The sequence below is a fragment of the Coffea arabica genome, chromosome 7c (assembly GCF_036785885.1).
Source record: "Coffea arabica cultivar ET-39 chromosome 7c, Coffea Arabica ET-39 HiFi, whole genome shotgun sequence".
NCBI lineage: Eukaryota > Viridiplantae > Streptophyta > Magnoliopsida > Gentianales > Rubiaceae > Coffea > Coffea arabica.
Genome location: NC_092322.1, coordinates 24,045,763 through 24,073,646, shown reverse-complemented (window position 1 = coordinate 24,073,646; position 27,884 = coordinate 24,045,763). Strand labels below are relative to the sequence as shown.

Sequence of the window (27,884 nt, the reverse complement as noted above, 5' to 3'; positions counted from 1 at the left end):
TGTTTCTCAAGATCACACCATTGAAAGCAAGTTTGCTATCTGGAAAGGGAAAGAAGTTACAACCAAGGTTTGTAGAACCTTATAAGGTTATTCAGCGTGTGGGGAATGTAGCATACAAATTGGAATTGTCGCCGAGTTTATCTCGAATTCATAATGTATTCCATGTGTCTATACTTAAGAAGTACCATCCAAACCCTTCACATGTCTTACAACCAGAGAGTATTGAGATTGATGAGACTTTAACTTATGAGGAGAAACCGGTTAAGCTTCTGGATAGGAAGGTGAAGGAACTGAGAAATAAACAGATACCATTAGTAAAAGTCCTTTGGAAGAACCATGGGTTAGAGGAAGCAACTTGGGAGGTCGAAGAAGCAATTCGAGAAAAGTATCCAGACCTGTTCACCAATCAAGGTAAATTTCGAAGACAAAATTTTTTTTAAGAGGGAGAGAATGTGAGGACTCGTAAAAATTATTGAGAGTGTTTGGATACCCCAATTATCTCAAATAATATTTCGCTTGTATCATAAACACATTTCTCAACCTGCCTTTTTATATTTCTAATCACCTTTTTATCTCACATACATCACATCACAAAAAGTGCTACAGTAATTATTCCAAATTATATTTCAAATAATACACTATCCAAACAAACCCATTATTTTTCGACTCCTATTTTTGTTTATTTAATTATTTATCTGAATATTTGCTCCGATTATTATTTTCTAACCTTATTAGACTTAAATATATGGAATTATGACTTTATTATATTTTTAAAGTGACTCGTTTCAAAAAATTAATTTTTGGAAGTTCGATTAATGAAAATAGTGAAAACGTGTTTGAAAATTTTAGCCAATTGGGAGTACAATAAACTCGAAAAATTGGAGACATGTACAATGGTCTTAAAATAGGTAATTTTAGGTTTAAGTACTCAAGTGATAGTTAGTGGTGCGATCGTTAAAAGAATTTCTCGAAAGTTTCACTCTATCGCGCCTAAATTGAAAATACGGGTTTTCAGGCGCGCGGTTAATTGAGAGACTTTAAACCATTATTTTGGGACAATTAAGAGTGAATAATATTCATATGAATATAAGTGCATTAGAGGTTTAGTGCACTAGTGAAATAAACTCGAAAGGAATCGAGTCCAAAATGAGCGCTTACACGCGCGAGAAAGAGTTGACTTTCGGGTGAATTGTGGCCACACATTTAAGCTTACTTTAGAAGTTTTATTTGAGCACTACACTCTCTCTCTTTCCCTCTCACTTTGGCCGAACCATCAGCTGCAAAAACAACTCAAAGTTTCTCAAATTTTCATCTCCAAATCTTGCACAAACCTTCACCAAATTCAACCAAAATTGAACTACACTTAGCTCAATACTTGGAGATCACATTAAGCTACAAAGGAGAGCTGCAAACCACGATTTTCTTGGCCAAGGGAAGGATCGAAATTTCTGCTTAGCTCATCAACAAACGTAAGTGACGATCAACCCTTGAAATCTTGGTTTATGGAAGTTGATTTACACTTATGAGCTTAGTTATTCATGTGGGTGGCTTGTTATTGTTAGAAAATTTTGAAGGTGGGCTCTATGAACTCCCACTCTTGGATTGATGGCTGATGTGATGCTTGATGATGGATTTAGTGTTGGTTTAGTGCTCAAATTGGTAGATTAATGGTGTATAGCTAGTATAAACTTCAAGGATTGCATGGCTAAAAAGTTTCCAATTCTGCCCCTGTTTTGATCGAGCTCCTTTTTGCAAAATTCTGAGGTTTTGATGGCTTGTATATGATGTTTATATGTTGTATAGATGGTGTATAAAGTTTCATCGAAAAATATTGAGGTTTGGTTGGTCAAATGAATTAATCTTGCAAAGCTAGTAAACCTGAAAAATTTTCCCGTAATGCTCAGACAGCCTTCTTGTTTCATCCATAACTACATCGAAATCAAGTGCTGTTGGAGGAATTTGAAACTAGGCATTCCCAGCTTTCCAACGGTATGAAATGCAACCCCTAATTCCACCCGAATATTCCGTACCAATCGTTTAAAGATGGCCGTCCTGTTTCTCAGTTTTCCTGAAATGAAATTCAGAAGCTACAACTTGAGGCTCGAATTTGAGCTAGTTGTGTACTGAATTTCAAAATGATTTCTTCTGTGAAATTTTAGTTTTATGAATTTATTTTCCAACACCACCAACCATACTTAATTCCGAGTTGAATTGAGTGATTTGTGATGAAAATACAAAACCTGCTCTGTTCTTAAAAACCCTAAATTTTGGGCAAAGTAGATATTAGACTTGGTGTGGACTTGCCAATTGAATTTTTTGGAGTTAAACACTTACCAAATGTACCATGAATGTTCCTCAGGTTTTTCCTACACAAATGAACCATGTTTGAGGAATTTTCCTTGACCAAATGTTTGGAATGGAAAACAAATGGCTCATGGCAGTTCTGCCCTAGGATTTTTTCAAAACTTTGGTTGTTTGGTTGACTACCTTCCCGAAGGTATTTTTTTATGAAATTTGATAGAGGGATAACCTTTATATAGGAGTATTATTCTACCAAATTTGGTACCAATCCGAGTCTATTTCACTGCTCGACTAAATTACCAAAGTTCAAGACTTGATATTAGAAAACCCTTGTTTAATAAAGAAATTTGGGTAACTTTGAGCTACCATATCTTGGTACTCACAACTCCGTTTCTCATTCTGCTTGTTTTGTTATAAACTTGGATTACAACACTAATAGATTTGCAAATTTCAAAGTCTAGTTTCAATCAAGTGAATTTTACCGAATTTTCTAAGTTGGCCAAAAACCAACTTAAATCTGCCTTATGAACCAAAACAGCGACTTTGAGCTCATTTTTTTAAATATTTTCCATTCAGAATTTTAGAGAAGTGTATTCTAAGAACTTTTAGTACTTTGGAAGTCATTTCCAACGGTACCAAGTTTTCCAATTTTGGACTTGTAAAGAATGAGATACGATTTTTCAAAGATCTCGTACCAAAACTGAAATTTTCGAATCTTAAGGAAATGGAGATTTTTTAATTCTCCTTATTCCTTTGATGTTACTTGAACGTATTAAACTTGATTTTCAAGATGAAACCTCAATTTCTTTTGTGCTTTAGAGGCCATCTTTGAACCCCGATTTACGAGTGATTGGGATTCGTTTTCATGGGATTTTCTTAGATTGTGCACTAAGTACAATCTTTGTAATAATTGAGGGTTTTGAGTGACAAATCCTTACTAATTGCTCAGGCACACAAGGGAAACTTCAAGAGGATCCCACGGTGGACGCTTGAACTTCGAGTGCCGTTTATTCTTGTTTACTTGGTGAGTGTCAAGTGTGTGTTACTTGAACTACTGTGAATCAGATACATGTTTACTTGTTATTGATACTTGAGATTTTAAAATTCGAGACGGGGGTGTACTTTATCGCACTTGTTTTCGCTTGAAATAAATGACTCGTACTTGAAATACTCGAATGTCTCAATTGCTGGCACATGTTACTTGCTTGCTTAACTTGAAATAGTATGCTATGGCTGCATACGTCATTGGAGTGAATCTCTTCGACACTCGAACATTATTGGGGGATGCCCACATCTCATTGGCAAACTTTGGACTTGAGCCGACATGGGCTTGGTCGGGTTCCTTAGTAAACCATGGGAAAAATTGAAAAGCTTGATCTAGTGAGAGATCTCGCTTGGCATACTCGAATAGTATTGCCTTAAACAAATGACAGGCGGGCCCGAAACAGGAGTATGTAAGGTGAAAGGGGACAGATTAAGTGGAGTTCTACGGACTAAACCTTCCCGATTGATGGAGTGTCAACTTGTGGAGGTTATTGATCGTGCAAGTGGAACATAGCTCCTGAGAGCTTCAGTATCCTTGAATTGTTTATGGTTACTTTCCTCGTAAATTGTTAATCATGTATATATTATTGCTCGACTTGTCAATTTGAGATTGTTACTTGAACAATGTGCTTGCATGTGTGTTCTTGGCCTCACGAGTGTTTTGCTCACCCTGTAAATTTGTTTTCCTTAACAGGTTTGGGTTTGGAATGAGACTCGGAGGAAATTTCTATTTTTGAGTACTTTTGTGGACTTTTGTAATTGGGTTCCAATTCTATTGACTAGACATTTTGGCTATTGTATATTTTGGGATGTATTTGGAAACCCGTTATATGGATTTGGTAATTGTTAAATATCGTTAAGATTGAACGCTTCCGCACTAATTGCAGTTATATTATCTGAATGTAATGTCTAGTACCGTTATAAGCTTGAATGTATCATTTGAATCCTGGCGAGAGTTGGGCAAGCGTCCCACGAAAACCCTTTGTTCGCCTTAGGGAGAAGTGGGGGCATCAGATAAAGGCCAAAGCTACTTGACATCATCTAAGAAAACCCAATGATAGCAGTAACAATGTAATTCAACAAAAAAAAAAAAAGGCAAGGTGTGACTACCCACCTTCCCCCTAAGACGAACCAAAGGGTTTGGGAAACCGTCTGCCCACTCTCACCAGGACTCACTCGTAAATCTTAGAAAACTATAACAATTCCCAACTTTAATAACATGAACCCCAAAATAAACATCAAAACTCCATGGTTAAATATTGCACACCATCCAGAAATCCAATTCATCCAGACATATATATACAACCAAACGGATAACCATCTAACTCGTTTAATCAAATAACTAAGTATAATTAAGATGGTGAGTTATTTAAAACAAGACGTCAACTCTTGAGCTGTCGATTTTCCCTGATTCCACGTTGCCAACCCCTGTTAAGAAAAAAAAACTAAAGGAATGAGATTTCGCCAAGTGAGGTTTCCAAGACAATATGCAAACAAAGTAACAAGTTGGCAGTTACATAAATCACAATTTCAAAGCAAGCTCAAATCAAGGCAAGTTGACATTCACATGACAAGTCATTCACATGTCAAGTAAACAACTCAGATAAGCAATTAACACACTCACGCATAAGGATACAGTCTGCTCTCGGGAGCAAGTTCTACAGTAGTTTGTTCGGGATCCGTTGACACTCCGTCAACTCTAATGTACAGTAAGAATATCCAGTAGAACAATGCTTGACTCCAGTCTCCATCTATCGTTCATCCCCCTACTCGGCCTGCGCTCCAAACACAATAAATAGTAGAGGTAATACTCGAGTATACCAAATCCAAAGGACGCATCCAGTGGATAAAACAATAAGCACTCTCTATGACTCATCAATCTTCTCGACCAAGCCCTTGCTGGTTCGATTCAACTAACTAACCAATGGGGTTTGAGATCCTAGGCAATTCACTTGCATTTCAAGTCAATCGTTTAGTGGAGTCATTATAAACACTTGAGTGTTGCATTTCAAGTCCCTCAGTATAGTTGATAGGATAACATACCCAAATGACTTCAAGTCAAGCACACACACACACACACACATATATATATCATTTCATATGTAAACAGTAGAATGGTGATCCAGTCAAATTAGGTCGAGTGTGATAAAGTACATACTCACCTAGCTCATATCAATTCAAGAGATCTAGCATTCCAATTGATTGATAATTTCATCAAAACAACATTTAAATCAAGTACAAGTTAGGCCAGGCTATTGAAACACTCACCAAATCAAGTGAACAATCACGTCTTGGTTTCGGGGTTTCCTTCTACCTCACCACCAACTCCTGAGACATGCCTCAACTATAATTACACTTATCACCTTGATTAAAACAAGTGAAAGACACATAAAACTCTAGTTTTAAAAGTTATCAAACACGTAGGTTAAAAGGTATAGAGTCTTGCAACCAAATGCATGAAATAAGGTTGGAACCCTTGTCCTTACTCTCGGCTTCTTTCATACAATTCTCTCACTATGATTACTTCAAGTTTCTCTAAAAACCAGTGAATCGACTCATGCATGCCATGTTTAAAGCATTAAAAGTTTAACAAGCCAAAATGTATAAGTTTGCAACTAATATTTTAGAGTTAAAGCTCAAAGAAAATGGTAGCTACATATTCTTGATTTAAGCAGGAAATTTTTTTTTCTGTAAAATAGCATCCATTTGTCGAAAGTAAGGTCAAAATTTAATGATGGTTCATGGTTGGAAGTTTTCCTCCATAACAAGTTACATGTAAGTGGATTACTAACTAGAACTCTACTTTTTTTCATGGTTGAAGTATAAATCATGCAATGCCTCATAATGTGACTATAAGGCATGAATCTCTTTGAAAACTTCAACAAAAATGGAAGTTATAAGCTGGAAAACACAGCTTCTACCCTACGGTTCAGGCAAGAAAATTCCAGCAAGTGTTTGCTCACTTTCAACCATAAATCACACACAAACAAGCTCATAATACACATACAAGTGTGAATCCAGCATTTCCAACCAAGTTTACACGAAAATATCCACTCAAAGTCCAAGAAATTTCCATCGGTTAAGCTTGCAAATGGTATAATAGTCAGGGTAAGCGTAAAATACAGGGCAAAATCAAAGATTATAGAGTATTCTTGATCAATACTTGCACAATTTTCAGTTCACAAAACAAAATACTCATGTCTTTCTTCTAATCAGTTACAAGCTGGAAACTTTCCCGCAGAGCACCCCTAAGTTCTCATTTTAATCTCAAACCTTCGCTTACTTCAGAACATAACACATGAAACAACGTATAAACATCTAGCAAGGTATATAACATGGGTCTTAGTAAGGAGTTCATCAACAAGTCAAGATGAAAGTCAAAAATTTCAGCTTTTATACAATCAGTCAAGAACTTGGAAAAATTCTAGCAAAGCAATGAGCATGGACCAACATTTTAGCCATAAAATCCACCTTGTTAAATAAATCAATGAAGTAAATAATGTTTAAAGGGAGTTCCTAACTTAAACCAACAAACATTTGAGTTTAAAGTTGAAACTTTGGGCTTAAAGTTGAAACTTTCAATTCTACTCTAATCAATCCACATTCATTAACCTTAACAGAATTTCCAGCAAAGTTTCTTCAAAAATCAAGTCTTATTCCTTATGAAGCTAAGCAATACAGTACGTGCAGGTCATAGGAAGGGAAATGGGAGATTTATACGTTACGTTTAGACAAATTTCATCAAGATTTCTTGGGAGAAAAGAACCAAACTTGCAGCTTCACTCCATAAGTTTCATAGAAACCATTGCAGCTATGTTGCTGCCAATTTTCTCAATCTAAGCTAACAACTTGCTACTAAAATCAAAGACAACATGCTATATATCATACTAAACAAGAAATATAACATTTATAGCAGGACTTCCTAGTGGAAACTCCTCAAAATTTCATACTAAAAGGCTATAAATTGAGCTCATGTTTCCCCCTTGGTCAAATCTAGAAATTTTTTAGCAGCCACCAACTCACATGGATGCTATATTTACACCAAGCTTCATCTATCAAAAAGGATTCAAGGATTCCCTAACAACTTGCAACGAAACAAGAGCCAAAATCTAGAAAACAAAAGGTCATCTCTAGTTCGATCTAAGCTGGGAAATTTCTAGCAATAAAGCAAGTCTCTACAACCAATTTCTACTTCAACCCAACCTCAACCAAACATACATCAAAAGCCCTCTAACGTATGTGAAAGAAATTGAAGTTCCAAGTCATGTTACCTTTAAAACAAGCTGGAAGTTAACTCACCTATTTTGGTCCTTCTCCTCGGTTAAACAGGCTGGAAATGGAAGCAAGACTCAAGCTTCCTTTCAGTTTTCTCTCTCTGGTTCCTCTTGGCTGAAGTGGAAGCAAAACAAGAGAAATTTCTTTGTTTTCTCTCAATCTTCTCTCAGCGGGAAGGTTGGAGCAGGACAAAACCTATTCCTCTCAACTCCCTCTAATCTCTCTCAGTTGAAACACTTGAAGCCAAGACAAGAATTTCTTAGCTCTCTATTCGCTGCAATCTTACTCTTTCTTTCTGGTTTTCTCTCAGTTGAAAGATGGAGCAAGACAAGGAAAAACCCTGCAGCTTTATCCTCTCGGTCTTCAGGCAGCAATTTGTCTAGAAATTTTTTGCTTGTGGAATTTTTCTCCAACTAAATCTCTCTTTTCTTGGTTCTAATTCATTCTAAGACATTATTAACCAAAGGTAGAAGGAAAATAAAGAAGAACTTAGCAATTTACCTCTTGTTTCTCACGGCTTTGGGCTGGAAATTTTCTGCCTTCTCCCTCTTAGTTTTCTTAGCTAAAAGAGTTGAAGTTTTCCTTGTTTCTTGGCTGATGTAAATTGTTGAAGAATGAAGAAAGTCCCTGGTTTACTCTTGTGGCTTTCTCTCAGTTTTTTCTCGATTTTTAGCAAGTAAAGGAGGAGAAAGAATTGGTTTCTTCCTAACTCTCTCTCTCTCTGCTGTTTGGAGGGGAAGAAAGAATGAAGTTGGTTTTTCTCAATTCTCTCTCTCCTTTTTCAGGCATAAGGCAAGAGGAAGACAAGAAAGTGTTGGTTTGAAAACTTTTGTCTTGGTCAAATTTGTCATGCAATTTTGGATAAGTATCATGCCATTTGGGAAAGCTTTTATCTTGGTCAAATTTGTCATGTCATTTGGGAAATACAAGTGTTAATGTGTGTGACAACTGTTGTCTTGCATGCACAAGGCAATGTTTTATTATACATATGGGCCATATATTTTTATACTATTGCATGAATACCTCACAAATTTCTTGTCTAATTTGTACTAAATTTCTATGTATATTAATCATACTTAAATTTTGAATTAATCTAATGTACTTAAGTTAAGGCTATCAATTAAACATTCCAAGTGATCAATAATTCAACAAGGTTGCACGTTCAAGCTTTCTAGTAGAAGTGTATGCAAATAAGTATAAATTTTCAAGTTCTCACACTACAAACTTCTATTATTCACTTCTTAAGTGGTAAAAACAATTAAACACTTTAGTTCATCAATAATAAGGTATATAAAATTAAAATAAAAGCATGAAATTTACATAAAATTTTCGAGTCCTCACACAAGGTATAATGCACTAATGTACATTTTGAAACTTAAAGTTATGGTTTATATCTTCTTATAGGACAATTGTATCATGCAAATGAATTGCAATTAGGTGCCACATATCCAAAATGTGGAAAAGTTGAATAATAGAAAGAAAATTTTTTTAATGACATTTTGCCTCTGCAATACTTAAAACTTTCCTTTTATTTGTTAACCCTTTTTGATAATTACCTAAAAACACTCTTACATGTTAAAAAAATTTGAAGCTACAAAAATACCGAGAGGAGGAATGGATTTTGTGGCTTGAAGGAGAGAGTGTAAATGAGAAATTTCGGATTTGAACCCCTACTTATATATAAAAAAAAAAGTGAAAAAAAAATGAAGTTACGAAAATACCAAAACTTTAATGGTTCAAGAAAATCCCAAGAGACACAATAAATAACAAATTGGGTTTGCTTGGATGATGTTTGTTCTAGGAATTTATATAAAAAATTTACTACAATTTAATGTAAAATTTGTATAAAAACTTTTTTGTATTTTGGGTGTTTAGCGAATATGTGAAAAACTTTCATGTCTTTATGTTGGAAATAGTTAGTGATGAATCTCACATCGAAAAGACATGAAGAATAGAAAAGATTTATAATCAAGTGCACACCTTTTCAAATCAATTTGGATAATAGGAAATTTTGGAGGGAAACTTCAAAATTTCACATGCATTTGTATGTTGACTGTTAAATTAAAATATAAATTTAATGGTCAAAAGATTGGCACTTGGCACTTGGGGCACTTGGATCTTAAGAACCGAAATTAATTTTAATTAATTTCATTTTAATATTTCTTCCTAACTAAATGGTTTCCTTTTAAGGGTTGCATCTGATGATACAACACATACAACCGTTAAGTGTTCATTCATAAGGTACCTGTTCATGAAGAAATATGTTTCCAAAAGACATGACATTTTTTTTGGGGTATCTGAACGTTATAAATAATAGTGTCCAGATCACAGAGACCTCACTTTTTTACTTTCTTACTATTCTGCTATTTTCGTTCAAAACAATATTCTTTAAATCGTCTTTGGAGAGTTTTTGCATAGTACTGTGTGGAAATTCTGGTTGGCTTTGTTATTTCTAGAGGGAATTGCTGCAAACCCGGTAGTAGAATAGTGGGGCAAATTTCCTTAAGGAAAGTGAATTTTCACGTCAAAACCATATTTTATTGTTGCAGTTATTACTGTTTTCCTAACAATCTTAAGGAAATTTCGTCAATATGGAGGGCGCCAGTTCGGATAATCTTCTGAACAAATTTTTCAAGTCTGATATGATCAAGTTGGATCGGTTTGATGGCACCAATTTCACCCGCTGGAAAGACAAATTGCTGTTTCTTCTCATGGAATTGGGCGTTGCATATCTGTTGGTTGATAATCTACCAAAGATCCCTGAACCATCTGATGGCGAGTCTGATGAGATCAAGGCAAGTCGTAAGAAACGTGAGGAAAACGAAGTTCGCTATAGTAGATTCATTTTAAATGCCTTGCCAGACCGCTTATATGATCTGCTTCGTTCACTTAAATCACCGCAGGAAATTTGGAAGGCTTTGGAGAACAAATACATGTCTGAAAAACAAGGTACGGACAGATTTTTGACTATGAAATTCTTTGAGTTTCAAATGATAGATAACAAGTCTGTGATGAATCAAATGGATAAATTACTTCTGTTAGTGTCTAGACTAAAGGATTTAGGTATTGAAGTGTCGGATCAACTTCAAGTAGGTGTTGTGATTGCTGTGATTGCAAAATTACCATCCACTTGGAATGATTATAGGAAGAAACTACTGCACACTTCTGAAACTTTCACCATAGACCAACTTACAAAGCATATCCGAATTGAAGAGGAAACTCGTATTCGAGAGAATAAATTTGCTTTGGAATTTGGTACTAAGGTGAATAATATTGAGTCTAGCGGTACTAAAAAATCTGGAAAAGGCGGAAACAAGTCCGGTAATAAGAGAAAACATGGAGAAATGTCTTCTAGAAATTCTGTGAATAATAAGAAAGACAAGTCATGTTTTTCCTGTGGAAAGAAAGGGCATGTTAAGAAAGAATGCAAGTTCTATAGGAAATTGAAGACAGAGGCAAATGTTGGACAAAAGAAGGCAAATGTTGTTGAAGATTCTCTTCCCAACAATGCTGAAATTGTTGCTATGATGGTGGACTTTCCATCAATGTGGTAACTGAATGCAACTTGACAAATTGCCAATCTAATGATTGGTGGTATGATTCAGGTTCTACTGTTCATGTATGCAATGACAAGAATCTATTCAAAGATTATCAAGTTGCTGCCCCAAATGAAATTGTGTTAATGGGAAATCATAACACATCTGATGTGCTTGGAAAGGGGACGGTTGAATTGGAGTTTACCTCTAGCAAAACGTTGGTTCTGACCAATGTTTATCATGTTCCCGACATAATGAAGAATCTAGTTTCTGCAAGTGCACTATGCAACAAGGGATTGAAGGCTGTCATAGAGGCAGGAAAAGTAATTTTATCTAAAAATAATGTATTTGTTGGCCAAGGATATTCATGTAATGGCATGTTCAAACTAAATATCAATAAAGTTAATATTTATGCTTGTTTGGTTGAGTCTTCTATTAATTTATGGCATGCTCGTTTGTCACATGTTAATTTTAGATCAATCAAGTTCATGTCAAAACATGGATTAATATCTTGCACAAATGATAATTTTGGAAAATGACTAAGAAACCTTTTCCAAAAAATGAAAGAACTTCTAAATTGCTTGAAATTATACATTATGATATATGTGAATTGAATGGTCATTTAACAAGGGGTGGAAATAGATATTTCATCACTTTTATAGATGATCATTCTAGATTTACATATGTTTATTTACTGAGATCAAAAGGTCAGGCATTTGATATGTTTAAATTGTTTAAGACTTTGGTTGAAAATCAATTGGAAAGCAAAATTAAAATCCTATGAAGTGATCGAGGAGGCGAATATTTTCCAAATGAATTTTATGTTTTTTGTGAAGAAAATGGCTTGATCCATCAAACAAGTGCGCCATACACCCCTCAACAAAACGGTTTAGCCGAAAAGAAAAATAGAACATTGGTTGATATGGTAAATGCTATCCTTATGCATGCTAGATTACCAGTTAACCTTTGGGGAGAGGCTTTATTAACTGCTTGTCATATACATAATCGAATACCTTCAAAGAAGACAAAAATTTAGCCATATGAACTATGGAAAGGAAGAAAGCCTAATTTAAATTATTTGCAGGTATGGGGTTGTATAGCCTATTATAAGGTTCTTGATCCTAAAAGAACAAAATTAGGACCAAGAGGCCTAAAGAGTATTTTTGTGGGATATGCTGAAAATTCTAAAGCATATAGATTATTAGATTTAGACTCAAATACAATAGTGGAGTCTAGAGATGTTGATTTTTTAGAAACAAGCTTTCTAAGTGATTCAACTGCTAAACCACATTCTATATTACCACAAAATACGACTATGGATCCTAATACTTCTACGAGTGATAATAAAAGGAAAATAGTTGAAACTCCTAGTGAACCTAGGAGGAGTAAGAGAGCATGAAAAGAGAAGAATTTGGATCCAAATTTTATTTATTCACAATCATTAGTCTTCTTAGTTGAAGGTAGTGGAATGGTGTATTCAATTAAATACATATACTTTTACATTTGGAAGAGGATCCTAAAACTTATAACGAAGCATTAGCTTCAAAGGACTCAGCTTTTTGGAAAGAAGCAATTAATGATGAGATGGATTCTCTTATATCATATGGTACATGGGTGTTATGCGATTTACCTCCTGGTTGTAAATCTATAGGATGTAAATGGATATTTAAAAGAAAGCGTAACACTGATGGTTCGATACTAACCTTCAAAGCAAGACTTGTTGCAAAAGGTTTTAAACAAAAGGAAGGAATCGATTACTTGGACACTTATGCTCCTGTTGCTAGAATTACTTCTATAAGAGTGTTGTTTGCTTTAGCATCCATACATGATTTATACATTCATCAAATGGATGTTAAAATAGTATTCTTAAATGGAGATCTTGACGAGGAAGTGTATATGAAGCAACTCGAAGGGTTTGTACTTCCTGGAAATAGAAAGAAAGTTTGTAGATTAGTTAAATTCTTGTATGGTTTAAAGCAAGCCCCAAAACAGTGGCATGGGAAATTTGATAAAATAATTTTATCAAGTGGCTTTAAACACAATGAAGCAGATAAATGTATTTATTCTAAATTTACCAAAGACTATGGAGTAATAATATGTCTCTATATGGATGATATGTTAATCATGGGGACTAACATGAAAGGAGTAAATGAAACTAAGAAATACTTAACCTCTCAATTTAAAATGAAAGATATGGGAGATGTTGATACCATCTTCGGAATCAAAATTAAGAAACATAGTGAGGGTTATACTCTATATCAATCTCATTACATTGACAAGATTCTATCCAAATTTAATCATTTGGGAATAAAGGAAGCAAATATCCCATTTGATGTTTCTAATAAGCTGATAGAAAATTTGGGAAGATCTATTAGTCAATTAGACTATGCTAGTGCAGTTGGTAGTTTGATGTATGCTATACATTGTACTAGACCTGATATTGTATTCACTATTTGCAAACTTTCTAGATTTACTCATAATCCTAGTACTGACCATTGGAGAGCAATTGGACGAGTACTAGGTTACCATAAAAAGACAAAGTCTTTTAGATTATATTATAACAAGTTTCCTTCGGTACTTGAAGGTTACTATGATGCTAGTTGGATAACTAGTATAAATGATAATAAATCAACGTCTAGTGGATCTTTAAAATAGGTGGAGGAGCTATCTCATGGGCTTCTAAGAAACAGATGTGTATTACTCATTTGACTATGGAGTCTGAGTTTGTTGCATTAGCAGCAGCAGGTAAAGAGGCAGAATCGCTGAGGAATTTATTGTTAGATATAGAGTTGTGGCCACAACCGATGTCAGCCATCTCTTTGCACTGCGATAGTGAAGCAACTATGTTTAGGGCATTTAGCAAGATTATAATGGTAAATCTAGATATATTGCTTTGAGACATGAATATGTAAGGCAATTAATTTTTGATGGAATTATAACAGTTGTCTATGTCAAGTCTGGTAATAATCTTGCTGATCCTTTAACTAAAGGACTCTCAAAAGATATGATCAAAAGCACTACCAGTGCTAAGGGTCTTAGACCATTCTAAAATTGTTAGCAATGATAGTAACCTAACCTTTTCTATTGCTAAGCAATCCTAAAGGTTTAATAGGTAACAACAAATTATTGTTTGACAGTTAGCAAGTACCGGTAACTAGGTAAGTACTTAAGAGAATGGGAGGTTGAATAATAATTATTATTCTTAATGAAGTACATGTGTTCGGTAGAAGAACAAGGAAGTCTAATCAAAGACTCTAAAGTAGACTTCACCTATATGAACTCAAGAGGTGGTGCCGCTTCTATCAAAAGTTTGGTCTAAAACTTTTGTAAGAGTTCATGAATCAGGAAGTTGCACAAGGCCATAATACGGTGCTAAAGCTTACGGTGAACGTTTTACGAGAAATAAGTAAGATTTATGTGCATAGTTATTTCTGATCTTGTTATATAGGAATTGTGGTTTAAAATTTATAATTACCATGAATTTCAACAAGGTTTTGAAATAATTATACTAATAATAGGTTTAAGTCGAAAGACACCTATTCTATGCATAAGTCTTAAAATGTTTTGACTTTAATCCATCACTAACTAAGTGGGAGATTGTTGGAAATAGTTAGTGATGAATTCCACATCGAAAAGACATGAAGAATAGAAGAGGTTTATAATCAAGTGCACACCTTTTCAAATCAATTTGGATAATAGGAAATTTTGGAGGGTAACTTTAAAATTTCACATGCATTTGTCATGTTGACTATTAAATTAAAATATAAATTTAATGGTCAAAAAATTGGCACTTGGTACTTGGAGCCCTTGGATCTTAAGAACCGAAATTAATTTTAATTAATTTCGTTTTAATATTTCTTCCTAACTAAACGGTTTCCTTTTAGGGGTTGCATCTGATGATACAACACACACAACCGTTAAGTGTCCATTCATTTTAAAAGGTATCTATTCATGAAGAAATACGTTTCCAAAAAACATGATATTTCTTTTGGGGTATCTAAAAGCTATAAAAAATAGTGTCCAGATAACAGAGGCCTTACTTTTTTACTTTCTTACTATTCTGGTATTTTCGTTTAAAACAATATTCTCTAAATCGTCTTGGAAGAGTTTCTGCATACTACTGTGTGAAAATTTTGGTTGGCTTTGTTATTCCTAGAGGGAATTGTTACAAACCTGGTAGTAGAATGGTGGGGGCAAATTTCCTTAAGGAAAGTAAATTTTCACGTCAAAGCCATATTTTATTGTTGTAGTTATTACTGTTTTCCTAACACTTTATTTTTTTCTTTTGCTTTCTTTTTTTCCCTTTTTCCTCTCTTCTTTTTTTTTCCTCCCTCCTTACTCCTTCCCCACTGATGGCACCCCCTCCTTCTTGCAACTACTGCCAGCACCAACGTTAGCACCTCCCCCTCCCTCCCTTTCTTTTTGATTTTCCTCTTTCTCTCTCTCTCTCTCTGCCTTTCATCCCCCCTCTTTCCTCTTCTCCTCCCTCCCTCCCTCTCTCATCTCCTCTCCCCCCTTCTCCTCATTCCCCCTTCCCCCACCACCCCCCTCCCTACACCCTGTCCTCTTTCCCTCCCTCTCCCCCTCTCCCGTGGCCAGAAAAAAAACCATTAAATCATTTTACCAAGAAAAAATACAGAAAAAAAAACAAAAAAGATTACTACTCCACATAAACAAATAATAATAATAATAATAAACCTTTTCATGACTACATGAAAAAAAATTAGCCTTGAAAAGACAAAAAGAAAAGAACCAAAATGGATTACTACTCCACGTAAGCAAGAGCTAATCACTACTAATCTAGCAAAATCAAACAAGCCAAAAAAAAAGGTTATTAAAGTTAAAGAGCCCAATAGTCCAAACTAAAAGAATTGTCATGCACAATGTCAAAGAACATAAGAATGTTACAAATGCTGTGATGCCACTAAAATTTGTAAGCCTTTCGCTAACATTTATCTCTTATCTCGACACTTTGGTAAGTATTTAATATACTTGCCAGCAATGCCTGACTGCTGTAACTTTCAGCATGTATGATGCTATTATAATCCATTAGTTAAAAAAAATCATGGTGAAGATCTTCTCAATTGAAATCTATTAATTAAAAAAATATCATGTTGAAGATCTTCTCAATTGAAATATGTGCTAAATACTTACAAGTGACGATTCACGTCAGTGACTTTCAGAGTATGTGATGCTATTATAATCCATTGGTTAAAAAAAATGGTGGAGATCATCTCAATTGAAATCTGTGTTTTTTAATAAGAAATTGAAAAAAAAGCTTTAAAATTAGCACTAACTATTATTGAGGCCCACAAAACGAATCATGTTTCTGCCCTGATGGACGCAACGAAGCTTTGTTGAAAGGATTAAGCACCACAACGTGGCGTGAAACACGGCTTTCTGACTTGCGTTGAAAGGATAAAGCTTTCTTACTCCTTTTTTTTCAAAATGGTAGAGAATTTCTAACAGGATAGGATATTTTTTTAAATAATTATTTCTAACAGGATAGGATATTATTTAAATATTTTTTAAAATAATTATTATAATATTTTTTATAATATAATATATGTGAGATAATTATTATAAAATAAAAAATAATTAAAATTATAAAAATATTATTTTTGTAATACAAATAAATAATTTTTTGTCATTATTTGACTATCCAAACACAAAACAAAAGGCAAGGAAAGTGAAAAGCATTACCGCGGGGGGGGGGGAAGGAAAGTGAAATGCATAAATCCTTCCACAAAAAAAATAATATCCTTCCACAAAACATGGCAAGAAAGTGAATGCCTGCTACTGTGAACCATCTCCTCTCAGACATTCAGTAGTGACTCTCCCAAATCTGCTTGTATTGTAGCATACTTTTCAATGAAATCCCATGAAAAATTTGCATTTATTCTCATAAATTTGCTGAGATTTTAACCACAGGAGTGAAGTAAGAGGCGGTTGTTAGGGAGGTGGTGAAGCTGGCGCCTGCTGCTTGCCAGAGCTTCTGCAGTTAATATCTTCAATTAGTGCTGATTACGGTGCTTATCAACAACAGGTACTTTAAATTCAAGGAAACTGAAAACGAAAAAGAAAAACAAAGAATAAATTGATTAATGACTCCATTTCCTCTGCTGTTTTTGTATGCTGTATGTTGAAGGAAAAGTATAAACAAGAGAATGAAAGAGGTGAAGAATAAAATCAGTTTCTTAGTTGTTTGATACCTCATGCTTGGGTTTTTACCTTTTTACTTTTTCTCGGTTGGAGGCTAAATACTTGTATAAGCATACTTATGGGTGCTAATTAATCGTTCAGGATGGAAAATTTTTTCTCCAAATAAATTTACTACCTTTTAGTTATGAACTGGTATTCATTAAAAGCAGAAATCCTACTGTTGAAACTCCTTTGAATTTTCATCTAGAATAAGTCAAATTAAATGAGCATCCTACAATGCAGCAACTTTGGTAATCAAAGCATAGATTGTCTAATTGAAGTGTCTAATAAGAAATCAGAGAAGGGAAAACTTGAACTGAAGTGCCTCATATTTTTGTTTAACTTTCTTTTGGTGAACAGATCTTGAAATTTATCGTTCGAGATGCAAGAAGTTGCACAAACGCATCCACCAACATCTTCATCACTCAGATTCCCTAGGACCAGCGAGCTGGGCTCTATTGATTTCTTCTTAGAGAATCTCCAGGAACTAGCAACTTCTGAGGCCGCTTCAGTTGCTTTTCCAAAGGATCAAATCCAAATAATCCAAGAAGATCTTATATTCTTAAGATCTCTTCTAGGGAAAATTGTGAAGCAGCGCAACCAAAATGGAAAAATCCAAGCTCTTTGGGATCGTATTATGGAGGTGGCCTACAAGGCAGAGTTAGTCATCGACTCTGTTGCACTTGGGGATAGACTTGAATGTTTGGATACTATTGCTGGAGATATCAAGCATATGAAGACTGAGGCCCTTAAAGTCTCTGACAGCATCAGGAATGACGATGAAGCTCAGAGAGTTGCCAACAACTCTATTCACTTCAAATCACAACTCAGTAGCCCAGCACTGAATGAAGTTCTGGTGGGTCTTGATGAAGAAGTAAAGACAATTGCAGATAGACTTACTAGGGGTTCAAACCAGCTAGATATTGTTTCAATTGTGGGTATGGCTGGACTTGGTAAGACAACATTAGCCAACACAATTTACCATCACCCTTTAATTTTAGGCCACTTCCATTTCCGTGCTTGGTGTACTATTTCCCAAGTATACAGCAAGCAGAATTTGTTAGTTCAAATTTTGTCCAGTATTGGTAGTGGAAGTCATGATCAATATATTAAGATGCATGAAGATGATTTGGTTGTGATGCTCTTCCAGCTTTTGAAGAGAAATAGGTATCTTATCATTTTGGATGACGTGTGGGACATTGAGGCATGGAATTTGTTGGAAAGATCGTTGCCAAACGATGCAAATGGAAGCAGGATTCTGTTCACCAGCAGGATTGAGAATTTGCCTTTGCAATTTAAATCTGATAGTCAGCCTCACCATCTCTGCCATCTTAGTGATAAAGAGTGTCTTGAATTGCTTCTGAGGAAGATATTTGGCAAAGAAGATTGTCCTCCAACACTAATCAAAGTTTTAATGCAAGTAGCAAATAAGTGCAAGGGGCTACCTCACACAGTTGTCATTTTTGCTGGAATTCTTTCAAGAATTGAGCCAGACTGCTGGCAAGAATTTGCAGACAGCCTCAATTCCAACACTTCTAATAGCACTGAACCATTGGAGCTGAGTTACATTCATTTACCTGAATATTTGAAGCCATGCCTTCTTTACGTAGGTGCATTTCGAGAAGACCAAGACATTCCTGTCCGAAAGTTGTCATGGCTTTGGATCTCTGAAGGATTTGTCCAAAAGATAGAAGGGAAGAGTCTAGATGATGTGGCAGAAGACTACTTGAAAGATTTGATTGGTAGAAGTTTGGTAATGGTAACCGAACAAAGAACTCTTGCTGGTGCCAAAATTTGCCGACTTCATGATTTAGTACATGAGTTTGTTGTGGCAAAGGCCAAAAAAGAAAGTTTTCTACAGATTTCATATGGGAGTAATGACCTTCTACAGATTTCAAATTGGGGTGATGACCTTTCTACTTCTACTGGACCCAGCCCCCACCGACTGTGTATGTATTCCATGAGCGGAAAGGAGCTTGCTATGTCAAGGCCATTTTTTCCTAGACTACGTTGTTTGCTCTACTTTGGTTATGCTTGTATGGGTTCAGAAAAGCTGCATGATGGCCCCATTTGGTTTCTAAAATCAAAACTTCTTAGAGTTTTAGATTTTAGGGACATGCGTGTTTCTGGCAATTTTCCAGGCAAATTATTATTGCTTGTGCACCTAAGATACTTGGCAATTAGCTTGTGGTATTCAGCATCCATTCCATCTGCCATAGACAACCTCTCAAGGTTACATACATTTCTGGTAGGAGGCAATGCTGTTGCTCAGTTGCCTAATACTATCTGGAACATTAAGACACTGAGACATCTAAGGAGAACAGAGTCTCCACAGTTTAGTGGTTCAACACTTGGACATCAAAGGAATAAAACATTCCCGCCGAGTGGTTTTACGTTACCCACTCGCGACATTGAAGACTCCCCAGATCTAGATCATTTAGACTCTTTTAGCCTTGCAATTAACTGCTTTGGTGAACAGTTGCAGAAGATACTGAAGAAGTTACCAAGCATTCGTAGGCTAAAATGCGTGCATGCAGATGCTGGAAATCAGACTGGGATTGTCAAGCTAGACAGTTTGAGTCGACTAGAATCACTTCAGCTGCATCGCTTTTACGGCTGCAAGTTGGAAGTCCCAATGAATTTGAAAAAGCTCACTCTCTCACGCAATAAATGGCCGTGGAGTGAAATTTCAACAATTGGAAAATTGCCCAATCTTGAAGTGCTTAAATTAGAAAAGAAGTCCTTCTTGGGGGAAAAATGGGAAATGCAAGAAGGGGAATTCTCTAAGCTCCGATTCTTGGAATTGTCAAGATTGAATCTTTGCAACTGGACTGCCTATAATTCTGATAATTTTTCTCATCTTGAGAAATTGGTTTTATATAGCTGTCTACGGCTGGAAGAGGTCCCTCTTTGTTTAGGGGAAAGTTCTACCATTGAAATGATTGAGGTGGAATTTTGTCACAAGTCTCTCGTAAGTTATGTAGAACAAATTCAGCAAGAACAGATGGAGATGGGAAACCAGGATTTGATAGGCGGCACAATTCTATTTATGCTGCAAAATTGACAACCCTTTTAGGCTTTTGTGGCATTAGTGCGGCAGAAAAGGAAAAAGCCGTTATTAAGAACACTCTAAATGACTGGGCTGTAAATTAGTTTATATTTCCTGGGGCTAAATAAATTTTCCTGAGTAGAAATTACTTGTCTTTCGGGAATCTATTTCCCGAGCAAATATTCCATTTTCTCTCTCCCTTCTTCCCTTCTTTCACTGCCTCTTCCATTTTCTCTCTTTACAGCCAGAAGAGCTCAATCTGTATCCCTACTCAATTGTGTTTCTCCTCCATTATCTCTAGGAGTTCTCTGTTTCATGAAAAGAAAGAAGGCTAGATTTAATCCCTATTTGTGTTTTAATCTCAATTTTCTTCATCATTCATAAATTCCGGTCAATAGCAGCATCATTTTTGAGGATTTTACTGTCAATCTCTCTTCATTTCCAAGTCTTTGTGCATAAATTGAAGGATCCAAACATCACAGAGCTGGTTTCACTTCTCCAACACTGAATTCCTAATTATCGCTGAGGAATCTCTCTTAGGTGTTGCCATTTAAATGCGAGGTAACTAGACTTTAGATATAACTATTTTAGTATGTGCAAATTTTTTGTTCAGATACTTTTATTTCATACAAATGAAGAATTCTTACACGTTAATCCCATAATTGAAGCTTTTACAGATTAAAACATGGAATTTTATCGTGTTTTTGTATTTTCTGGTTGAATTCAATATGATTTAAGGTGGAATTATGAGCCTTATTTTCAAAACTTGAATGGCTTTGTTTGTCTATGCAGAATTGTGTACCTTTCTAGGTTCTGAATGCAAATCTTGTGTGTTCTTCTGGCTGTCTTTTCTTTAAAGAAAAAAGGTTTTTGATTTTAATAGTTGGTAGAAATTGTTGGCAGTTGTAAATAATTTTTGCTAGCCTATAGACGCACAGAAACTCTTCTAATTCATTGACATATTCATTACTAGTTCCTTTTTTTCTTTTGGCTCGTGTCCTTTTCAGAGTTTTTTTTGTGAAGAAATTTGTAGTTTAAAGTGAACCTCTTTAGATTCTTTATTTTTTTGTGCTTTTTCTGCAGATTCTTGCAATTTTGGGAGGTTATGGATTGGCGGCAATTGGAAAGTTTTTGGAAATTTGAACTGTTGAAAAGGAAATCCATGTAGGTGCTTTCCTGGGGCAATTGAGAATTTATATAGCAAGTATGGCAGGTGATTATTTCTTTTTGTGGGCATTTTTGAGATAGTTTTCTTGGATGTTACCAGTGTGACTTTGACGCCTGAATTGTTAGACAAAAAATAAACTTCTTTGCAACTGTTAATATGTATATGGTGCTGTTTAGCTAACACAAGTTCTATAGAATTTAACAAATTATGTTGAGAAGTATACTTCATCTTGATACTGAGGAAATTATGAATCTTTGCTTTTTGGGAAACTAATGGGTCATTTCTTGATGTCTTAGTTGAATCATCTGTTGATACGTGAATCTGTGGGACCTACTTGATTGCTATTGTTTTCAGCTTGTTAGTGTTGGATATAGTTTTCTTGATAACTTTTACCAATGCGTGTTAGTCTATGGTAACTGGCTTTATTCAATTCATTTTTTATTGTTCTGCTAAACAAGATAATGATCAACCTGTTGCGTTAAAACTATGAGGTACAGTCATATTAGGCCCTAGGAGGTATGTGGGCTTTATCTGGTTTTAAAGTTAATGACGTTCAATCCAAATATCCTTGTTAGCTATCAAATATATATGACCAACTGAATGCCATATGTTGAAAAATTAGACAATTCTTCTTCTACTGAATTAATTTCTGTTTTATAAACCATCCAGGAATTTCTATGGAATATGAGAACTCCTTATATCTTCTGTTGACGGCAGTAAGTAGAGGAGTAGATCCTCATATATGGTCTGATTTTTGCTGAGCAGGTAATCCCTATTTCTTACAGATCAAGTACCAGAAAATTGGTTCCTTCCTAGCTTGCTGCATATTCTCATTATAGAGAACAAGACCATTGTCTAGAGTTGATATAATTTCCTATCTCATTTATGTATCTAAACGGGGAAAAAACTCATTGCTATTGCGTCACATAACATCAATATGATGGTAAGGGGTTACGAAGTAATTAATAGCACTGTTATGCTTTATACAAGACTATTTCTTTCTCCTAGATTCTAAATCTGGCATAATTGATAGCATGTAGTTCTTCGAAATTTTCTTGGTAACCAAGTCTAATCATCTTATAACACATATTGCAAGGTCTGTAAATCTCTTGAAATCTAATGAGAAAGTTGGATTGAGTTTATAGAAAAATCAATTGTTAGTTTACGTTCTTTTCTGCAGTTGAGCCAAAATTCTTCCTACAGCATCATCTCCGAGTTGCTATACCCAAAATTTTACTCTGTATTAGGACACTTAATAACGTGAAAGGCTATGCTATATAGCTCTTGTAAATGCTGTTGGTTTTGGGGGCTGTTGCTTTTAATTGACTGACCTCCTTGATCAGCATTACATGGTTATATCATCAATGGAGCTAAAGATTACATGCATAAATCAGGTTTACTTTTACTCATCCTTGTTAATTAGCTAGTTTAAGAGAAATTTGATATCATAGAGTTTGATCCTAGTGACTTTTTTTTTTCAAAATAATTATCATGTAAGCAACTTCTTACGCGCCAAACATTGCTGGAGAAAGAAGGCCTCAGGCAAGTACAGTTGCATCATTCCAAGGCATCACAAAGCATTGCCTCAAGTGAAATACTTGTGGTCTGTCACTTTTTCTTAGGAATTTTCAGTGGTTTTATAGTTCATTCTTTTTCTTCTTTGAATTTTCAATGCTTTTCCAGTTTTCTTCAAATTTGTTCCAGGCATTAGCATTTAAAATAGACTATGGACGTTTCAAGGTTAGGCAAATTCATTCTTAGTATATGAAAGTCCATTTGAGTGATAGCTTTCATTTGCTAGCACATTGCATTGACATGGTTGCATTGTTGTAACTAGTTTTGGTGTCTATGATTCTGGGACAAAGGCTGCAATGCAAAAATTTGAAACCATGATTGTGAATAAGATGACAGCGGAGTGATTATATGTGTCTCAGAATGTTAAAAAAGATTCTGTATTAGGTTCTCATTGACACCTCTGTTTTCAAACTCGGACCGGACCAGGGCGGTCCGACCGGTCGAACCGCCAACCTGCCAGTTGTCCGGTCCAAGTTAATCTTAAAAACTGGGAAATCAAAAACTCAGTCAAACCAGGTCAAAAACTGGGTTTGACCGGAAAATGAACCCGGTCTCTTTTTTTTTTTCTTTTTTCTTTTTTTGAAAGGTCAAATATGATATTTTGACCCTTAAGTTGTTAAAAATTATTAATATATCTCAAATATTTCATACCTTATAAATGTTGCCTTAAAGTTTGGTGTAATTTTTCAATTAAGTCTATAATTTTAATTCTAAACTTGTTAATGCTTATTAAATAATATAAATTGCTACTTGATTGTTCTAATTTATTTGTATTTTCTTTTTAAATATATTTGAAACATCAACTATATATGAATATACCTTTATTAATATTAACATGTTATTAAGTATTTTACATATAATATTTTAATTTTTAAATAATTTTTATTTATGACGTTATCCGGTTCAACCCCTATCGAACCCGGTTAAACCCATTGACCCCTGATCCCTGAGCTCGACCGAGTCGATATCCGGTCCGGTTCTGAAAACATAGATTGACACGGGTTCAATTCATGTCTAGTTTCATTTATTTTGGTATCTGGTATCTATATGGTTTGGAAAATGAGAAAGAGAAATAAAATGGGTTGGCATTTTGGCAATGATTTTGCAGATGCTGAATATGTGGGGCTATAAAATGAATTAGGTGCATCTGGTTGAGTTTATGTGGATTGGACGGTTAAAATGAATTAAATGCATCTTGGCACTGGTGTCACATGCAAGTAAGATGATCCGATCCTGTCCTGAGTGCCACTATTTTTAGCCATATGCTATCTTCTATTACTTGTCATGCTCTTATTTTCATTCTTGGTGGCTTTCATGTTATGTATTCCCATGCTTTAGCTTTCCTATACGCTAGTGTCCTGTCCATTTTGTGGTCTGGAATACAGATTGAATTGTTGTAGCCCTTAGAGATAGGTTTCTTTCTTCTCAATCCTATTGATCAAACTTGTCTCAATAAATTATAGTCTTTGAATCCCTATTTCCTCGAAATCAAATATACTCATTTAGTAGTTTGGGTTCTTTTATTTTGAAAACTATAATTTTATCCTTACCGCTTACTTCTACTCGTTGCAATATTGGTTTACATTTTTATAAGAATTTAAGTATTGAATGTGTGTGTTATATTCGCCCTGACTATACATGCAATGGCTTCCATTTGACTGCTACTCCCGAAAAAGGCCTAAGCTTGGACTAGTTGGTAAATTATTGCCTATTTTTTCCTAGATGGTTTAAAAAATTCTTAAAAGTTTTGTAACAGGAAAATCACTCTGTTTTATCTCTTTTTTGCAGATTTACTGGAGTTGAAGGTCCAATTCCTTCCTAGCTAGCTGAAGATCTACTTAGCATTTTTTTTTCTTGCAAAATGGTAGGAGAAGGAAGCAGGGTACAAAGAGCAAGTTTACAAGGAAAGGATTGTGAGGGCATGCAAACAATTCATTTGAGGTAGTTAAAATGCTCCACGAAATCTTTTTCAAGTTGACCATCTTTGTTCTTTTTTGTTCATTGGCAGCGAAATATATTTCTGTACTGTTGCAGGTGCATGGTTGATTTGTGAAGATATTCTTGAGGGATGCAAATGTAGAAAATTTACTTTTGAAACCCAGGCATTTGGATAGATGAATTTTTTGCAATGGAACTGAATTTTTAATTTGATTTTGGCAGATAGTATTTCCTTTATTGGATGACAGCAATGAAGCCTATGGCGCTGATTCCACTCATTAGGATAGTTTTACTTCTGTAGAGTGCTATTCATATGTGTTGAATCAGTTCAGTTGCATTAGTATTCATGGTTCCTTGAATTGAATTTTTGTAGGTTCAGAATTCTCGTGATTGCAGTGACAACCATGGTCATGGCATTGTCTGTCACACTAATATTCTCTCCATGCTCTTCTTTTCCTCTTTATCGAGTTGATCTGGAATAATCTTAAGGGAATAATCTATATATCATCCGAATTTCTGAAATCTTCTGTTGCACTTATCAGTTCCTTCTATGTATTGTAGTCAGAGTAATATAGAAAATTGTAGATGGCTTCTACTTGTCCCATAGACACTAAATGGCTCATGGAAGGTAGTGAGGAAAAGGAAAGACTTTCCCTTGGAATTTGTTTCTCACGTTTGGTTGCAGAGGTAAAGCAGCAGGGAAAAGGAATCAAAGAATTTGGTGAGGAGTTTGGAAGTATAATTTGCCTACAATCCCTTTGCTCACTAAAATGTGCGGAAACGAAGGAATTGATCATCTGTTGCAGGTCGAAGCGCCCATTTTATTTCGAATTATATAGGACTTCCACTGAGATTTGGCAGTTTGGGATTTGTGTCTGTGCAGGAAGCAACTGAAGGAGGCATTCTGGATCTTTTCTTTGGTCTGAAATGTGAAGTATTCGACATGACTAGGAAGCATAAAACAACTCTAATGTTTCGAACTCAGCACAGTTCATGGGCTGTGCTCTAGAGAGGCTTCATTACTATTGGTAATTGTTCTTTTTTGGTTCAAAGTATGTTGATTTAGTCAGAATCTTTCCTGCGATGCTTTTGAGTATATTATGCTCTTTCATTTGAGTTCATGTTTATGATCAGTTTGTGGTTGGATTGAACACGGTTGATATATTCTGTACATGTACCATGATACTGACTGACATAAGTGGTCTTGCAAACTTCAATGATAATTTGCAAATCATATGTAATGAAAACTAAGAGGTAATAGCCATGATCACATAAACGAGTAAGAAAATTCAGGCTCTTTTTTCGAGCAACAGGCCATGTCACTTCTGCAAACTGAAAATGCAGAATTTCTTCCAATCATCAACTTGCTCTGTTGTATCATTACACCAATGAAAAAGGGTGGCAGCTCTGCTGTATACAGAGTAGATGCACGATTCAACACTAACTACACATTTCTCATCCAGAAAGTACAAGTGCATCTAGAGGATGTATCTTTGTATTCATAAATGGCTTGTACAGAAAAACTAAAAGTTGAGGAATCGAAGTTTTCATTCATTATCCAGTTGAAAAAATACAATTGAACTGATGGAATGGCAGCAAAACTGAATGTAACAGGAAGATGCTACATCCATATTGCATGTTATCATCTAAAGCTTTCTGAGTTAAAGCGGATACAACTCTTGTCAAAACAAATTATTGATCAATGGAAAAAAAGAAGATGACTTTTTCTTTGAGAAGCTTACATGCAGAAAAATTAATCCTTGAAGGACATTGAGTCGATATCACTGATGGCTTCCAAGAATTGGTTGTTTCTTGGACAGCTTGATGAGGAGGTCGAGGGAGCTATCCAAGTGGAGCAAGTGAAGGTGCCATTGGGGCCTATGACACGAGCTCGCGCGAAAAGGTTGAATGAGACACTACAAACATTGGTTCGTGCAGCCCATGAGTCAAGTGGAGAGCCAAGGGTCATTGAGGGCCTCAATGAAGCTAGAGATGTTGTCCTACTATCGGCCATCCATGAGGATTAGCTGCCCAAGGTTCGCGGGGGCCATGGCCATTAGTAGTTTAGTAGAATGTAATAAAGAGGTTCAACTAGCTTGTGGTTTGGATCTTAGTCGTTATTAGTTCTTGGGTCAAGGGGCTAGGCCATGTGGGCCTTAGGACCAATAGCGCTTTAGTGGGCCACGTAGTTAGTCCCTACGCTGAGTCGGTACGGGGGTCTCGCTGACCGGTCAGCGAGTTGGGGGTCCAGGGGGCGACGCGCCCCTGGTGGGGGCTCAGGGGCAACGCCCCCGGAGCTTACGGGCCATATGTTGTTGGGCCTTAGTCACGGCTACAAATAGCCTTAGGTCATTGTTTTACAGGCAGTTTTCGACGATTAATAAAATTACATTGAGAGTTCTCTCAAAAGCTTCATTGAAGCACCTTGAATATCTTAGATCTATATCTTAGGTATTCAATTGACTTATTAATCTAGGACAGCGCTAGATTGTGGCGTCCTCTACAAATACCGAGGTTCGTTGACCACGTGATCAACGGGTTTAGGTGATCCGCTGCGTTCGTCGTCTTCAACGTGAGTCTCTACCTTCTAGATCCAAGCCTTTCTGTACGGGTCGCATCACAAGGTTGGTGCCGTTCGTATCGCAGCTGTTCCTAGGCGAAAAGAAAATTGGAAGCTGGCCATGGAGTGAGGATTTCCCCATAGCATTTTCGAGTGAAATGGTAATTGAAGCAGGTGAAGATGTGGCAGTATGAATGGCGGGCTCTTTTAGTTTTGTTTTCTTTCTATCAATGTCTA

The 27,884-nt window shown here is 35.6% G+C and overlaps 2 protein-coding genes and 1 long non-coding RNA gene across 26 annotated transcripts; 2 read left to right on the top strand and 1 right to left on the bottom strand.

Annotated features, from left to right (window-relative positions):
- Positions 1–4,577: 4,577 nt before the first annotated feature.
- Positions 4,578–8,446, bottom strand: LOC140010253 (uncharacterized). Of its 2 annotated transcripts, XR_011817554.1 has the most exons (4): positions 7,645–8,446; positions 5,614–5,673; positions 4,970–5,120; positions 4,578–4,773 (listed from the first exon to the last, which is right to left on the bottom strand). It is a non-coding gene; the product is annotated as an uncharacterized lncRNA (long non-coding RNA). The 2 variants fall into 2 exon arrangements; XR_011817553.1 differs by lacking the exon at positions 4,970–5,120.
- Positions 8,447–10,211: 1,765 nt separating this feature from the next.
- Positions 10,212–11,174, top strand: LOC140010621 (uncharacterized). The gene has a single exon (XM_072057926.1). It carries the CDS (start codon positions 10,212–10,214, stop codon positions 11,172–11,174), a length of 963 nt encoding a protein of 320 aa, XP_071914027.1.
- A 5,712-nt stretch (positions 11,175–16,886) lies between these two features.
- LOC113698951 (putative late blight resistance protein homolog R1A-10) lies at positions 16,887–27,496 on the top strand. 23 transcript variants are annotated; one of them, XM_072056646.1, is made up of 9 exons: positions 16,887–17,202; positions 17,718–20,967; positions 21,490–21,619; positions 22,244–22,339; positions 22,918–22,968; positions 23,073–23,177; positions 24,258–24,366; positions 24,938–26,115; positions 26,854–27,496. In XM_072056646.1, exon 2 carries the CDS (start codon positions 17,740–17,742, stop codon positions 20,419–20,421), a length of 2,682 nt encoding a protein of 893 aa, XP_071912747.1. In that variant the 5' UTR covers positions 16,887–17,202; positions 17,718–17,739; the 3' UTR covers positions 20,422–20,967; positions 21,490–21,619; positions 22,244–22,339; positions 22,918–22,968; positions 23,073–23,177; positions 24,258–24,366; positions 24,938–26,115; positions 26,854–27,496. The 23 variants fall into 23 exon arrangements, with proteins under 23 accessions (XP_071912747.1, XP_027074731.1, XP_071912744.1 ...); XM_027218930.2 differs by lacking the exons at positions 22,918–22,968; positions 23,073–23,177; positions 26,854–27,496 and having other exon boundaries at positions 24,938–25,090; positions 25,461–26,238; XM_072056643.1 differs by lacking the exon at positions 26,854–27,496 and having other exon boundaries at positions 24,258–26,238.
- Positions 27,497–27,884: the final 388 nt, after the last annotated feature.